Raw genomic sequence first — 17790 nt, forward strand, 5'->3', positions numbered from 1 at the left:
AAACTTATATTCAGGATGTGGTATGGATAAAAATAATATATCACAATTCTCTCTGAATTCCTCTTCTAGAACTCTTCTCTATTGTTCTATTTCATGTGTACCATTGTTTTCTTTCTCAGTAGCCACAGACGTGGACAACAACAGCAGCACCCTGTACCTCCCAGTCTTAGTTGATCTCAGTGAGACTATACAGGTGAATGATAAGGAAATATTCTGCTGACAATCATGGAATTGATGCTCAAATTTGAGATTTGCACTAGTATATGCAATCAAACACAAAGAACCACGGGTCTGACCATTCATTACAATATTAGAGTTCACACTGACACACAAATACTATGCATGTGTTGAGGAAGCAAATGAAATGCCGTCTTCATTAGTTGAACTGAACTGATTTTTCTTGTTAACTGCTGCAACCATTTCAGATGCAAGAGGTACATCGCCAGAAAAAGGTAATGAGAGAAACACAAATATTCAAATGAAGAGAGGACAGGAGAGGAAGAGAGGAAGAGAAAGAGAACATCGATATTAAAAAACATCTCATGGGATCAGATAGACAGAGAGAGAAACATAAAAAGGCAATTAGGCTTTACTATTAGATGAGGGAAGATAAGAAAATATACATGGAAAGGAATAGATAATGGAATAATCTCTGTCTTTCCTTCTTTCATTTCCTTCTGTTATGAAAGTAAACATTTATTATCTCCAACTTTCTTCCTCCTTCGCTCCGCTTTCTACATCTGTTACCTTGACTCTTGCCTGATTTGTCACGTCGTTTTAATCAGCCGCCATATTTGGTAAGCCACGCTTTCTATCTATCTATCTTTCTCTATTTTTACATTTTTTAATATGGCGCCTATCATTCCCTCATTCCAAACGTCTGTTACAATCTGTGCCATCTCCTTACTTTTGTACAAAGGATAAATTCTCCCCCATTTCTCTTTTTATCGCTCGCCCTGAATCTGAATCACAACACAAAAACACTGTCATCACACAGGCAGAGAATTGTAACAGCGGGAATATATGTTGGCTGTTTGGGCTTGTTGAGTTGAATCCTAATGAGTTATCAGACTCTGCAGAAAAAAAAGCTTCCTCTTTCTACTGTCAGGATGATTTGCACGACAAGAAAACAGAAAATAAGAAAACCCAGCAGCCAAAAAGACATTTTCTGGTCTTAGCAGAGGCTGGGTTATTACAGAGGATATTGCAGCAGTCACACTCACACCCAGAGACAAACATATATCAAGGCAGCCCATGTGCCGAGGCCATCTCTGCGGAGATTTCATTCAATAATAATCAATAAAATACACAACAATCACATAAATGTGACGTTAATTTCAAAAAAAAAATCGAAGGAAACAGGTCTTTCTTGTTCCCGCACCATGTCACTGCACTGGCTCCGACACACAATACCACAAGCAGCACTGCAAAACTCCATCAGCAGAAAAGGCACGTGAAAAAAAAAGGAACGAAGGAAGGAAATTGAAGCGAAGAAGAGGAAGCACAGGAAGGATATTGTACATTAGTGGGCATGTTGTAAGAGGCACGAGTCATTTAGCTGCGGGCAACCTTGAAACCTGAGAGAGAGGGAGCGAGAGAGAGAGAGAGAGAGAGAGAGAGAGAGAGAGAGAGAGAGAGAGAGAGAGAGCATTCAAACACTGAGATCTGTCACCTGAACACAGCTGGGCCACCTAGCTCGGTAACCTTGGTAACTCCCTGACCAATGGCTGGTTGGCAGGAGGTCCTTCAAGACTTGTGACACTCACTGACACACGCACACGCACACGTGCACACACACACACACACACACAGAGAGCACCATTGCCTACAGATTTCGTGACTTGAAGTGGGTAAACAATTCTTAGGCCTCTCTAAGTTGAGAGCACACACACACACGCACACACACACACACAGACACACACACACACACACACACACGCACATAGTGAAGCAGCTGGGGCGAGGTTCATTGATATGCTCTGTTTAAACATCATCATTCCCCATCTGGCTCGCCTCACATCACTTTACAACCTAATGAAGAGAGAAGCAAAACTTGAAGATGGCTACAAAGTGTTTGAATATTAATACATTTCTTTTTAACCCCATTTGAGAGATGACAGCTAGAGGGAAGAGATAGATGGGGGAGGTGTAAATAGAAAGGAAGGAACAAGAATATTCATATATATATATATATATATATGAATGTAACATTTATAGTAAATTACAAGTTGCTGACCCTGTTGTCTTCGCTAACAGCTGTTGCCCAGGTTACCTGAGCGAGTATGGGCGGGGATTAAAAACTGATACGGAGCCAAAACACTTTCTGTGGACAGAAGTCTTAGTAGTTTTAAGACGCTGATTTCAAATGAATTTAGTATGGATGTAGCCAATGCTACTCACCAGTCTCCCATTCTGTTCCTCCCAAAGTTTACACTCTTTCTGTTGTGTTTACCTCCTCACGATCACTCCATCCACACCAGCCTCATCATTTACACCAACCATCGCTATTTCTCTTTCCTCTTTTCTCCTGTTCGTCTACCCCCCTTCCTTCAGCCCCTCTCTGTCTGGCTTTTTAACTCCTCTCTCTAATGTGTGATTGGGTGTTCTTTGTATTTGATGTCTTTTAGCTCCACTGATTAATGTTCCTAAGCGTCCATCAACACAAGAGGAAAATAAAGAATTTATGTATTAGTAAAACACGGTGTTAAAATCCACCTCTCTCCCTCCCTGCTCTTGTTTCCTTCAATCTCTTTGGTGGCGTATATATCTTCCAAATTCTCATTTCCTCCATTCTCTGTTCATACATTCTGACTCCATCTAGGTCCCAGTCTGCCCATTCTTTCTCTAATTTACATCCATCCCTCCATCCTTCCCCATTCTTGCTCTTCCCTCAACATCTAGTTATTTTTCAGCCCCTCTCTCCTCCCTTATCACTCTCTTATCACCTTCCTAAATCTCCCAATGTCCCCCTTTCTACTCCCCGAGCACCCATTCCCCATCCATATCCTCTTCTCCTCCCTTCGTCTCTCCTCTGCTTTGTCTCAATTGTCCTCCAGAGTGTTATGATGGCTTCACCCAGGGCTGAAAGATCCAAACAGGTCTTGCTTGATTTACCATCAGATCTATCTGGTGCAGGAATCAGCGTAATCTTTATTATCATCATTGCGGTCATTACGGTAAATTGGTGAAAGCTTAAAGGCTTATATTATACAACTCCTTACTTCCCGTCTCAAGATATATTTGGCAGAGGTTAAGAAATGATGGTAACTTTTATCATAATTTCTGGAGTCATTATGCTAAATGGTGATGGGGAATCATTAAGTGATGGGAGACGGGCTTGTTACAGAATGGAGTCGAGCATATGCAGGACAAGTGTAGAAATTCTTCATCATCAGTGAAATTATATAACATGTAAAACAGGCATGTGTGGGGAGGAGTATCTGTAAAACCTTGTCAACAATGGCCATAAAAATACAATCGATGTGCCAGAGGTGTTCTGAGATCCAAACATCTCAACATTTTGGGCAGTGGCACAAGCACACGGCTTAAGGGGTATTGAAATTGAATATAAGTGATAATACAACGTGAACGAAGCCTTGGGGCCTCTGTTGATTGGTGGGACCTTATCAGCTGAATGTGTCGGATCCATTTCCCCACGGTAATATGTCAAAACACATTTGAAATTCAAATTCAAGAAATGTGTTGGTTTTTTCTTTTTTTCTTGGGAGTTTCACAAATGGAAGCAAAAGTGCTTTGGCTTCAGTAAATGTCCTCCATACGGTATAATTGAAATATGTACATATGTATGAGCCATTTAACTTCACACTCTGGCACACACCCTCCTGCATTCCTTTCCTCCGCCTGTTCCTCAGCCCTGATTGGCTGTTAGATACATGCATGGGTGCAACTCAGAATTATCCATATTTTGCCAAAAGCTTAGTTTTCCTATTCGAAGCTGTTCAACTCAGGGTTATGTTGGAAGGACAGTGACTTCAATGCTGCCATATTTACCCAGCGTTATGTATCTTTGTTGAGGAATGGGACTTCTACCTAAAAAGCGGCCATCGATATGAGGCTTGGGAGTAATGACAATATATATTGTGCAAGGACACGTGGGAAAAGATGCATTTTCTAAATTGGAACCTTCCCATAATGCAACAGAAATTCACACTGACAGAAAATCACTCAAACTGGCAATCCACTCAACTCTAAAATCCCTCAGCAGTCATCAGAGACACAGAGAGTAGCTGTCATACATTCACACAGGGACACTTACATGTATGGAATTAGGTGTGTGTGTGTGTGTGTGTACTTGTACAGGTTCTTTGTGAGGACCGGTAGAGAACCTACAAAGTGAGGACATTTGGGAAAGTGAGGACATTTTGGCAGGTCCTGACATTCAGACCCACTTTTAATGGGCTGTTTCAGGGTTAAGACTTGGTTTTAGGGTTAATCTAGTCTGGCACTAACTGAAAATTGCTGTGACTACAAGAATATTCCACAAAACTGCTGATTTAAACATATTGAGCCATGGACACATTAGTAATTTGAGTAATGCACAAGAATAAAATAGAAAATGACATTGATGTTGCAGAGCTGAATAATAACAGTTTAATATTGTTAACTGAGGTAAAATCCATATTCTTCAGTCTCTGAGATGCCTCATGACGTTAATATATTATGTCATTAATTTACCAGTATCAGTCTAGGGGAAGCAAAGGTCAGGTAATTAAGAATCCACGTAGTTATCAATTAATATTAGTCATTGTTTTTCCAAGTCAGCACAACAGTCCAATGCTGAGTGGTTGGGAGCTCCTCTGCTAAAAGGCTTGCCCAACATCACACACAAACACAAACACACAAAGGACTGTGAGGCAGAACACTGCAGTCGAGCAGCACATTGCCTTAAACTAAGGTGCCATTATGTCAAATAGTGACATACAGCACGCTTGTCTTTGATATCGTATGTGACACCAAGTTAATGAGAAACCAAGTGTGAGGTGCAGCGACTCTTATTTCATTGAGTGCCTTGATCATTGAGTGAAAGGGGAGAGAAACATATTTTACCGGGTGACAGGCCTCACCCTGCAGAGCTTGCATGGCTGTGTGTGTACTTGTTGTGGACATGCAAATAAGAGTTGGGTGTGTGTATGAGTGTGTCGACATGTACAAGCATCTGTGTGTATGTGTGTGTGTTTATGTGTGTGTGCGTGCATGTATGTGCTTGTGTGAGTGATACCAAACACAGCTCAGATGCTGACCTATTCTGACATAATATTATTCTGCTGCAGGGGATCAAACCTGAAATGGGAGAAAATCCATAGCGCACAGGAGACAATGGTGACAGAGAGCTAGTAAGAGGTTTATTGTGAAAGAGAAAAGGCCTGAAAGAAAGAGAGAGAAAGGAAGAGAGAGAGAGAGAAAAGTAGTGAGAGAAGAGGAGGAGAGAAAGCATGGCACGATGAAGAGGGGGAAATAAATCAAGTTCCTATAACCTCACAGGAATCAAATATATGAAAGGGGCTGGATTGAAGAAGACAAACACATCCAAATAAATCAAATGCCAGAGATAGAGAACAAAAGACATCTGAATGGGACTCACAGGGTCTGTTAATAACATCACAGCCTTCCATATCGCCTCCAGCTTTAAAAATGCTATTCCACCCTGTTGAGCGGCTTCCACATATATTTGTCAGCTTGAGAAAAAGTAATAACAGGTTCAAAGTCTCCATCTTGACGGAACCTTTTAGCCGATCGTTTGCCGTCAGGTGTTTCACACTGACCTCAAACTTAGTTCATATATCTCCTTTTAGCAGACCGTGTGAAGAAGCAGCCGAGAACAAGAGATCATTTAGCCTTTGACACGTCTTTTTTTCCCTCTATGTACCAACAATTTTCTCTGAGAGCAGGTTTTGACTTTTTGCCATCAAGTAGAGGAGGTCGTTACGAGTATTTGACAGCATTTTATTTTCAAAGAGTTTTGTTGGTATAAACACGTAATCAAACGTGGCAACAGCGTCTCTGATGGCTTCGCTGCTGCAGAAAGGAAGCGTGAGCTTGTGTCAAGGCAACTTAGAGGGAGGGACAGGCATGAGTGAACCACTAGAGTGCAGCCTGTAGCCTTCAACACGAAGCAGCATGAACGAATAAGAGACTGACAACAAGACAGAGGGAGGTGCAGGGAGCGAAAACAAAAAAGAGGAGAAAATATAGACAAATAGAAAGACAGTAAAAGATATTTGCAAGTATTCTGTGACGCAGTGAAAGAGATGCACGGGGGGGAGTCAGAGAGCCAATGAGAAGGAGGAGGAAAAGAGAAACAGCACAAGATTCACAGGGGAAGGTCCTCCTCCGTATCACTGCTGCCTCACTGTGCTTTCTGCCACTCCGCTGGTGTCAACTCTGTCGTGTAGAATTCATCCATGATAACAGACGCTCTCTCCATCCTGTTTATGACCAGCCCTTCATCCAGCTCTCTCTGCTGTCACTCCTGCCTGCTCACGCTCTGCTGCTACTGAAAATCAGTCTTCGTCATATGACGCCATCATCATAGAGCATCGAGGCTCAGCAGTGAACAATCCACCCCCATAATACTTTAGCATATAGCTCCTGGACATGTATTACAGTAATTGCAACACATTTTAATGTATTATAGCCACAGGACGACTATTCTCTTACTCATACCCATTGTTCCTATCTCCCTCGGTATTTCTGCTGACACATGTAATTATAAATTACTCAGCACTTTTACTAAATACTACAGTGCAAAGCTAACTTGTGAACATAAGCTTGATAAACCATGGGACCTGTCCTGCACCTGAAGTTGCAACACGCCCAGTCTAGCGGGCAATGTACTTTAAAGTTCCCAGACAGCATAGAACGCCTCGGGCCTTGTTCTCGCTGTGAGCACACGCAATCAGCACATTGTGTCTGAAGGGTCAGCTCCGCTTCACAAAGGAGGCCCCAGTGGTTCCCTGGGTATCCCCGTTGTTGTGATGCCTCGCTCACCTTTAAGCTGCTATATGGTCACAGCTGCAGCAAACACAGGGTGGTGCTGATTTTACCCCACAGCCTCCTTGTAGCCAATCAGTAGGAAACAACATAAAGTTTGACTTTGGTCTTGTTGGCCTGAGCGGCGAGTGCTGCAAAAAACATGACCTGTTGTTTTAATGCTGTCTGTGCACCAACTATCCACAGTGGTCGGAGATCAACCTGCACTGCTCTCTCATATGACAGTGATGACACAAATAGTTTGAACCATACGTTGTCAAAATATCTTGGACACAGGTGCCGCCATCTTGTGCTTTTGACATTATTTGGAGCCAGAGTCTACACAACGTGAATGAACGTGGTGTCAACCCCTGCGGATACATGCGTTTTGTTCCATGTCCGATCCATTAACATGGAGAAGGCAGGGTTTAAGATATTTTATGCCAACAGCCAGCCACCAGGGGGCAATCAAGAGGATTTGGCTTCACTTTTAGCAGATTTCATGTTGTTCATCTTCATATACAATCTGTGGTTTGAACTGAACAGCATATCCAGCAATGCTAGTTTATAATAATTATCTTGTTTATGTTTAAGATATTTTAAAATCATTTAAGAACGTTCACATTTTCAAATATTGTCTTTGGAGCCACTGTCACTCACACCAAGATGTCTACTCTATGTTATATAGTGGCAAAGGTTTAGGATTATTACAGCAATGTGATAATTACATTTTTTGACCTGTGATTAAAATGTTTGGATTCATGTATAGTGTTGAAAATTTTGAGAACTTTCTTTCTTGGATACTTAATATTATATATTAACTTCTTCTTCTTATCAATCGAATACTATTAAAAAAAGATATATGCATGACAGCTCAGTTAGATCAGAGGATAGAGGACAGACTGACTTATTCATGATTCTAGAATCGCTATTAAATACATACACCTCTGCCAACAAGCAATGTGTGTGAGTGTGCACTAATAGTTGTGTGCTTATATGTGGTTATGTACTGCATTTATCTCATCATTTCAAAAACACCACCCGCCACTTTAATCACTCCTCCCAACACTTGCAACGCTTCCAACGCTGGCTACAGTTCAAGTCTGATATATTCAAGGGAGAGAGAAACTCTCACTGGAGGAGAGCGGGCCGATGCAAACAGAGAGCGGGGGGCATGCAAATGAGATGCAGCAGTCAGGTATTTATAATGCTGGGTAATCGCCAGGGGAATTAAGTATCTAACCATGCACATGTTACCTGGGTATCATTAACATCGTTTTGATAGCTTTATCCCCAGTGAACAGACGGCCCTGTAGCCTGAGCTGCATGTCCACACAGGTCTGAGTGTGTACACGTTTACTTCCATGTATTAAATGCAGAAATAACTAAGGTTAACAAAAACCTGTAAATACTGGAGTGGTTTCTATTTCGCTGATGAATTCTATTGAGTAAAGGGTTAGGGTTAGGGTTAGATAATAATAAGTAAATAATTTGTCAAAAGTAGACAATAATTTGTGAAGCGTTATGTTTTAACTCATGTAATATCGTATCATGTAATTTAGGTAGAATATTTATTTTCTAAGTACTTCTTGAAGAACACAATGTGCTTGAACAAGGAACAATTTTTGAAAATATATCAAATGATGTGTGGCTTTGCTCAAAGCTACAGAACTAACAGTAAACAAGGGAGGACTTAAATGTGCATCTCACTGAATCAGGAATCATATATGGATGTTGGTCATATAATTGGCCCATCTGCGTAAATTGTGGCCCCTTTAGCATCTGCTGTCCATTAGCAGCAACATGTTATGGTTAGTTCTGCATAAAAATAAGTAATTTCACATAACAACCAAAATCCATGTGTTCAAAAGGACAAAGTTAAATGTTGGTAAATAAAGACCTGACTCTACTGAGTGGAGAATAACTGCATTGATGCTGCTGCTGTTCTGCACTTGTTTCCCTGCATTGAAAAACTATCTCTGGAGTCTTCTGACGCAATTGTTTGTATTACGTACCACAGTGATTTTACATGTGTCATTGGTCTTTTGGTGACCTTATCATAAAAAAGAAAAGACCTACCTTGCGGATGCCTTCTTTTGACTCCTCAACATTGTTGTCCCCTCCTCCGGTGCGGTTGATCATCCGCCACATCTGGGAGTACATGGGATCTCTCTCAAAGGGGTTCATAGATTTGGAGCGCACCTGGTCATAGACTGCAGAGTCCAGCACTGTGCCATAAGGCAGGTCTGTCTGCTTAGATAAATCCTGTAGAGACCTAGAGACAGACAAGTGAGTAGAGTAAGTAAATCCATTCATACTCTGTGTTCAGCAGCAACACACTGCTACCACTTTGTGTCCCTTCTCTTTTCAAGGTTACGATGATGTCGGCATTGACAGTTTAAGGGTAATAATGTGACATTCAGGTAGGTCAGAGTGCAGGAAAACCATAAACTCTGAAGCTAAATGCGTCAGCAACAAACAGTCCTGAGCCTTCTGCTCATCATCGCTCTGAAAGCTCAACGGTACAACCCAGCCAGCACAGGGCAGATCAAATTGCGATGTGGGCAGTGTAAGGCCCAGAGGCCGGAGGTTCCCCACCGCTGCTGCACACTGTTGATATATTGGATTTGTTTACCTGTTCAGGGTTGTTTACTTGACCTGAGAAATAACTTTTGTTCACCACACCAATGGAACTTAAATAAAGCCCCTTCTGACACTTGTTGGTCATGTAAAATGAAAAGAACTTTAATGTAGCTGCTTTGGGGTCAAGTCTTAATTTCCTTCCTTCCTTCCCTCCATCCTTTCATCCTTCCGTCCGTCCTTCCTTCCTGGACCATTTTATCCTAAAAGCACAATTCTGAATGTAAACATTAATATTTTATATCTAACATCTTCTAACTATTAACTTCTAACCAATTTGTTATTGTAGCTTAAATATCCCTAATATTAAGTCAAAATTGAGTTTAATCAAAACCAAATCACTTTGGGGAATCGGGTGGCGACACCTTGCCCTGACATCCACTATAACATCAAGGAAAAGGGGGCCATGAAAAGAAGTGGAGACAATAAAAAGCTTAGTCCGTCTGAAATGAGAAAAGTTTTCTATGTCATTTTACTCTTTGTCTTGTGTTCTAACTTTCACCCATAAATCGCCGTCTCTGGGGTAATTCACGAGCGATTGTTAATTATAACACAACAGTGCTCGGGTTGCCTCTCAAAGAGTTTGGCCATTAAGAAATGTAATAAAGAACCATCACAGGAACTAATTACTGTTTGTTTGTTAAATGGCTGCTACATGCTACCCATGGTTTGAGAGACACATTTATGTTTGAAAAAATAAGCCCCTCAAACTCTGAACGTGTCCTGTTAAATGAAGAACAAGTGTACAGAATCCTACTTCATTAATTCAGCTGTACTACATCCACAAAGCAGATTTAACAATGGGCACGAATACAAATATCTAAGCACGGTTTGAATTATTACCAGGCTGCTCTCTCAGACGAAAACATGCACAAACATACACATGAAATAATAAATTCACTCTTTTTATTCCTCTCTCTCATGCTTTTCTCTTTCCCTGGCTTTGAGGGGGGGGGGGAAGGAAGATTTTAATGAACTTTGCCACGAACATGAATCTTTTATTGCTGTCAATTAATCTTGGGCCTTGATACTCTCCTCTTCCTCCCCACCCATTCCCTGTGAACACACTCTGACCAGGATTTCCTGCTGTGTGAATTGGTTTCACTCAGCAGTGACTCTTGTTATTTAATGGTTGGTGCAATGTGTAGGAGCAAGAGAGAGACACAGAAAAACAGATTTAAGAGAAGACTTTTACAAAGACAAAAAAATGCAGATTAGAAAAAAAGGGGTAACAGACATTTGCATACAGGTTGGAGTCAAGTATCCGGTGGGTTCATCTGTAATTGAATACACGCACTTGTTAAAGGGTCATCAGCTCCTACTGGAGCAAATTTAGATACTGTAATTAGATCAGACTCAGATATGAAGCCGTGAGTTTCTATTCGATGAATCTTTGTTTGCAACTTCAAAGAAACACAAAGACAAAAACAGGGTAAATCAGCAATTAACGATTTACTTTTTCACTTTATTTAATATTGCGATTTTCTTTACTGTTGTGATTTTCAACCCCTTTTTGTACAATTTCCAAAAGAATCATTCATGGATCTTTATGGGAAAAAAAACGGATATATCGGGCACTGATATCTATGAGAGTGGGAAATTTGGTGAAGCCTGATTGAATTTAAGGAGACTGTCTGTGAGTGCCTTCTGGTTTGAGATGAAATGAGCAATGTGCATAGTTGGGAAACGATGGCAGACAATATGTTAAGGCGCAGTTTTATGGTGATAATGCTTAGAGATGCTAATGTCTATGAATTCAACTTTAAGGACAATAACCCTAGTAACCAAATCATTATTAGCAGGATTAGAAAAAAATGGACGTCCTTGACTGGAACCCAAAGCAAAACTTGTTGGGCCAGGAACCTTACATTGAATTGGAATGAAATGGAAGTTTCACTGGTTGTCTAGTAAAGAGATTCAGCCAGATCTAAGCTGTTTCAGGGTTTAAGGCCTGACAGCAGACTCTTCACTTTGGGCTCTGTTGGTTTCTTGTTCAGGCTGTCAGGAGTAGGCCTATGGCCAACATATTTCTGACAAGCTATGTTGGAACAGGTACTAATGACGACAATGATAGAAAACTTCTAAAAGACATTGAGGTTGGCGGGATGACACAAAACATTCCAACATGTTCAAAGAGAAGTCGTGGTAATGGTTACAAAGGGAAAAAAAGGAAAACCAAACTTCAGAGGCACAATTGTTGTGGGCAACTTGCCACAACTCGCTTGAAGACAAAGTAAAATATGCTGTAAGATAAGTTACTCAAAGAACAGTGGTAAAAAAAAAAACAGGAAATAGGAAGGAAGATAGTGTTAAACCTAAAAAGAGAAAGAGAAGAAGAGACGGTAAGAAAACCTAAAGTGTGAGTGAGTCCCCAGCTGACCTCTGTTTTTATTGGAAGGAGCCCTAATGGGTCTCTGGGGAGTGGTTACAATCTGGTTTTTGATTGATTGAATCTGGAGTTTAAGTGTAAAGTCACATACACTCTGTCCACTGTGACCCATTAAACGTTAAATGGAATATCCAAATAAGGTAACAGGATAATTTATGTTCATAACATCCCGGTGTCCTTATCATGGGCTCTTTAACAGCTTCTGAATGAAGGCAGACCAGGCCCGACTGACATTCCCCACAGAGGTTGAAACTACGCAGCCTCAAATTGAGATGCAGATCAGATTCAGCTTTCAATAGACAAACTAAAGCTCAAACTCTAAAGTTAAATGCTCTAAAGTTGAAAGTGGAACCATTAAAAATAATATTCTTCCTTTTATATGACTGATAAGTTTGCTCAAAGACTTGAGCATTTTTAGAACTCTATAAGAACTGCCACTGCTGAAGTTAAAATGCACCAGTGTGGAATTTACTTACTGTATCTCTGAAAACAGGGATGCACCTAATTTGTCTCCAAACACTATTAAATATCTGAGTTTTGATATAAAGACACTGACATTGGTTTTCTCCCGATCTATTAATGTTTGAGTTGTATCATGTCGATTTGCATACATGAATCATGTGTTTAATTGTCTTTTTGTGACGTCTCATGTGAATTTAATGCCTGTGTGTGTTTGAGTGTGTGTGCACAACCACTTATGTTTCCGTCCTGTGTGTATGCTAGCTCATTTCGCAAACAATTATATTCCCCCTAAGCAGCTCAATGAGCAGGTAAATGGAGTGAACAGCAGCTGAATGTATCTCATGACAAGTAGTCAGTATGTGTGTGTGTGTGTGTGTGTGAGAGAGAGATAGGGAGTGAGAGAGGGTCACAGTCAGAGAGAAAGGCCTGAGAGAGATCATCATAACAGAATATTATTATGAATATATTTCATTATTCTGAGTATACTATTCAAAATATATATATATATATATATATATATAATGCTGAAGCACCTGATGACCCTACGGTACACAACTGCAGCTATGTCCCTAACATCCGCTGGTGGTCAGTAAGAACCATCAACTGGTGATTAGCATCTTAACTAGTGCTGGAGACCTTCAAACAAACAGGGGATATTCTCCATCTTGTTCTATGTTCTAAACTAAAATACTTTATTTTATTCTATGTTATTCTATTTTACATTATTTCATTCTTTTGCTTCTCTTCCTGTTTTCATTAGCACTTTGGTCAACTCTGGTTGTGCTTCAAAAATAAACTTGGCTTGAGTATGTGTGCATCTGTTTATGTCTGTGGTTCCCATTTGAAAGCTGTATGTAACAATATGCTTTTAGGAAAGCAAGCTTAGCAAATTTAAAACCGGTCAAACCTTTAAGGGAACCGTACTCAAGGGAAAACATAATTTTCGATTGACTTTGGTTGCTGTGCAACCTCAGGAGTTTGGTGAGCTGCTAATTTTGCAGATGCTAGAGGACAAAGACGACCTTGGTTTTGTGCTTCTGGAGGGAAATGAATTTGCGGAAATGTACAAATGCATCAACAGATGTCTTTTGAAGCACTGCAGACGTCCATGCAAACAACAACAAGCATCTACGTGGAGCGAAGCTATGTAGCAGCCAAACATGGTTAACATAGGCTGACTATAAGTGCTGCACAAGTGCTATTTATAATGGCTTGATTATTAATTATGTGCATTTTGGAAGAGTTTGTGACCTGTGAAGTCATTTCACAATATATGCTAGTTTATTTATTATTTTGTATTAATATAACAAATGTTCCACTGCTGCAGTAAGTGAGACTTCACATTTAAATGTAGTCATTTGGGAAATGTTTTTGCCCGAAGCAAAGTACAAATGAGGAACAAGCCACAGTCCATCAAATCTGATTTTGCTTCGTTATCATTTTATGTTATTTTTGGTCACTAACAACTGCTACATTTTCTGTAAATAAATAAACAAATCCTTTTCGTTTACTAAACAGAACAAGGGGCAGGGCAGTTAAAATCCTTTTCTCATGAACAGTGGATGACTTCATGTGACCTACCGACATAAGACTACACACACACACACACACACACACACACACACACACACACACACACACGAACACGCAGGTACACACAAGCATGAAAAAACACATCTGATTGACTTTATTTGGGAAACTTTAGAAACGATAAAATATGAAATCTGTTATATGAGATTGGACCTGGAAACTAATCTTTATATCCTCTAACACTGTCTGTCTTGCAATCTTCACATCCTGTCCAGTCCATCCTCTTTTATTCTTCCTTTTCTTGACAGGTGCTGCCATTTTTCTTACCTCTTCCATTTCTCCTTCTGAATCATCACCCAATACTCTTCCTCTCTGTATTGCCTTGCTCCTCTGCACTCTCTCGTTCTACTCTGTCTCCTACCCTCTGCTTCTCTCCTCCACTTTCCTTCTTAATCTGTTTCACTCTTTATTCCTCTCCATGTGCTCCCTCTCTTCATTTCCACTTCATAATGTTTATGGCGTTTTTTGTCTCTCACTTTGTTGCTCTTTTGCTCCGTCTCTTTGCCACTTTCCGCCGCCATCCCTCACTGTTTTCCTCAAGGATTCACAGAGAAATTGAGGGAAAACATCCAAGCGTGAAATAGTCCAGAGAGGGTTCTGAACGCTCACTTGTTATTTCATTTCCAGGATGAAACAAGGGCATTAATACTTAAAAACCTTGTCTGTCCTGACGGTTCACTGAGACTTTCCCCTGCCCGTCTCTTCCTCTCCTGCCGGTGCATTTACTTGCTTGTGCTTTTCCATACTTAACTAATTCACTCCCTTAATCAGTGACAAATACATGCATTCACTTTTATTCAGTCTGCATAATATGTTAATCAAGTATTAATAGATAAAAGTGCATGCTTCCATGAAGGTTGTGTTATGCTGTTGAGGTTTGGTTATTTGGGGTTTGTTCGCTCTCTTCCCAACACCCAACTTTAGAGACCCAGGGCCGTGAGGGTGCCGCTGTTAAGGTGTAATTACCACAGAAGAGTCAACACATTAAAATACCAAATTAAAATTAATGGAAATCCTTAATTAGCTAAATAGATGCTGAATGAGGCGGCAAACTGAGAGGCACTTGTGGTTGACAGAGGGAAAAAAATGAACAAGCAGGACAAACAAAAGCAAATAAGAAATTGATCCTTTCTTAATTTTCTGAGGGCCTAGACAGAAGGACTGCGATCAAAGAAGAGTGAATAGAATCAAAAGTAAAGCAGAAAAGAGCTCGACAGAAACAAAAACGGACGGAAACACATTAAGAAAAAGCTAGTGATTAGATTTACAGAAATAAATGTTGTTTATTCCAAAGCTAAGCACAATTAACTGTGGCACTGCCGGGCATAGCGGATGCTCTGGCGCGCTGATTAGTCCAATGAGAGATGAGCGTTTCCTGGTGCCACCAGGAGAGAAGCTGGCGAGCACATTATCACACGGAGAGATAAACAGAGGGCACGGAGCTGAGGGAAATAAAGTGCATGTGTGTTTGTGTGTGTTACTTCATGTGTGTGTGAAAGCACGGTAATTAAGGTGGAAGGATTTTGCCTGTTACCTTGATTCATTTCCTGCATCCAATCTGAAAGGAACATGCAAAAAACTGCTTCTTCTCACTTCTGCTTTGCGCTCGCGCTCGCTCTCTCTCTCTCTCTCTCTCTCTCTCTCTCTCTCTCTCTCTCTCTCTCCATCAGGAACACATATGCATGTAACACAGGACTCACACGAATGCGTTGGAGGCTTTGACCAAAAGGCTGCTCATTCACTGCATTAATGCTCTGTTGTGTTGTGTTACATTGCGCTGTGTCGAGTCGCGTTGAGTCACGTCGGCTGCACCGCTTGCGTTGCATATGGGCAATGTGTACTACTCTTTAGCATTGTATTGATAGATGGCACCGCATGTTAGCATGAAAACTGGCTATGTTGTGTGTCCCAAGCAAGAAACGATTGTCTATGTGTGTGTGCATGTGCAATAGCATACCTGCAGTGAATACTACGCCACCACGGACAACAGAGGACAAAATCTGGTGGATACTCACTGTATTGAGTTCTCGATGCGTGTGATGGTGAGGAAAGCTGCTAGGTTGGCGGTGTACGAGGAGATGACGATCAGAGCAAACATCCACCAGAAGCCCATCATCATCCTCGTAGCCAGGGTGGTGTAGGGTACCTCCCCACCTTTAAAGAGAGAAAGAAAGAAAGAGAGACGTCAAGCAAGTGCACAGAGAACACGAAAACCTATGACATCAGCACATAGAGGAGATTCTTTGCTGCAGGAGAAGAAAGCTGTTATAACAGCAGAGCACATCCTGAAAGATTATGTCTGGATTAACAGAGCTGATCTGATGCTTTGGCACAAATCTGATCTTCACATGGAGAATTGAGATTTGGATCTACAGTTTGCTCTGGAATGCATGAGAAGGATCTTTGCGATATGATAATATTCATATATTGAGGTAACAGTGGCCTGTGGAGCCTGTCGTCAGCTCCGGATACGTCTTAATGCACAGTCACTCTCAACAACACCATCTGGCACCGGTGTTTTGAACACAAGTCAAAAAAATGTAACCTGTTGTTGCAATAAATTAAATGTGAAACACGTCTTTTTAGCAAAAGATTGCACAAATGTTGTCAGGCCGTCCCATTAGGATTTAATGCTGCCCGGAGCACATTAGGATGAAAAGTGGCTTGTCCGTCCTCAAATATAAAAGCTCTTTATCCCCGTCTCGTGTTATAAACAGCTTTTATCGCCTTGTCCTCTGAAGTCTTGTTGTGCTACAGTAAAGAAGCGAACTGCCTTCTGCTTTCCATGAGCTCTGACAGTGGCTGTCACTCTGACCCCGGCCTTCACAATAAATAGATAAATATTTCACACATTTATCCTGCTTTTCTTCTCAGATAGGGTGCTGTACCTCCTATTAATAAACACTGACAAGTTTGCGTTTACACATATTTGGGTAAATGCACACAAACACAAAGAGCGACGATTGATTCGCAGCGTGCAAGCTCTTCCTCGCTGCCTTTTATTGAAGCCTGCCAGAAATTAGCCCCATTCATCCTTGTAGCGGGGGGATCACCGTTACATCAGCTCCCACCAACAGCCCCAACCCCCCCCGCTCCCACCTCCTCCAGCCCAGACTCAATAATGTATGTGACACCCACATAATCTCAAGTTCCCTTTATCTCGCTCTCTTCCTCCACTGTAGTCTCGCTTTTGCCAACTTCCTTTCAGGCCCCGTTTTTTTTCTGCATGGCTGATAGCATTTGATTTAATTCAACTGTGTTATCTCTCTGGGTTTACTGCATCTCTCTAAGAGGATGTGCTTGTTGTTGGCATCAGGTTTTACAACAACAGTGATATACTGTATATTCTATTCAGATATAAAACACAATTATACAAAGGATCCTTGTGCCGTATTTGCCAGTATATAATTCTCCTACAGGTCTTTTCTTTATGTTGTAGGACTTTATGTAGAATGACTCAGGTTATGTTTTTGGTGCAGTTGGACTGACTCTTTGCAGGTTTACGCAAAAACTACTTAACTGATTTCCATGATATTTTGTGGAGGGGTGCAGCATAACCCAAGGAAGGACCCATTGCATTTTGGAGCAGATCCAGCTAAGCAGACGGATCCAACATGGCGAGATATGGTGTTACTCTCTCCAAGAGCTGTTCTAGTTTTCGGATTTTTAGATTGGTTTGACATTAACTGTGCTCACATGTAGAGTGTTAATGGAATTAT

At 41.0% G+C, this 17790-nt stretch overlaps 1 protein-coding gene across 4 annotated transcripts in view; it reads right to left on the bottom strand.

Annotated features, from left to right (window-relative positions):
- Positions 1-17790, bottom strand: part of grid2 (glutamate receptor, ionotropic, delta 2) — a 442863-nt gene that overhangs the window by 47561 nt on the left and 377512 nt on the right. For all 4 annotated transcript variants that reach the window (XM_034595238.1, XM_034595241.1, XM_034595239.1 and 1 more), the window contains 2 exons: positions 16087-16225; positions 9070-9265 (listed from right to left, as the gene is read on the bottom strand). In XM_034595238.1, coding sequence (XP_034451129.1) covers positions 9070-9265; positions 16087-16225 — 335 coding nt within the window. The remainder of the gene's footprint in view (positions 1-9069; positions 9266-16086; positions 16226-17790) is intronic.

This window comes from Hippoglossus hippoglossus, chromosome 9 (genome assembly GCF_009819705.1).
Source record: "Hippoglossus hippoglossus isolate fHipHip1 chromosome 9, fHipHip1.pri, whole genome shotgun sequence".
Taxonomy (NCBI): Eukaryota; Metazoa; Chordata; class Actinopteri; order Pleuronectiformes; family Pleuronectidae; genus Hippoglossus; species Hippoglossus hippoglossus.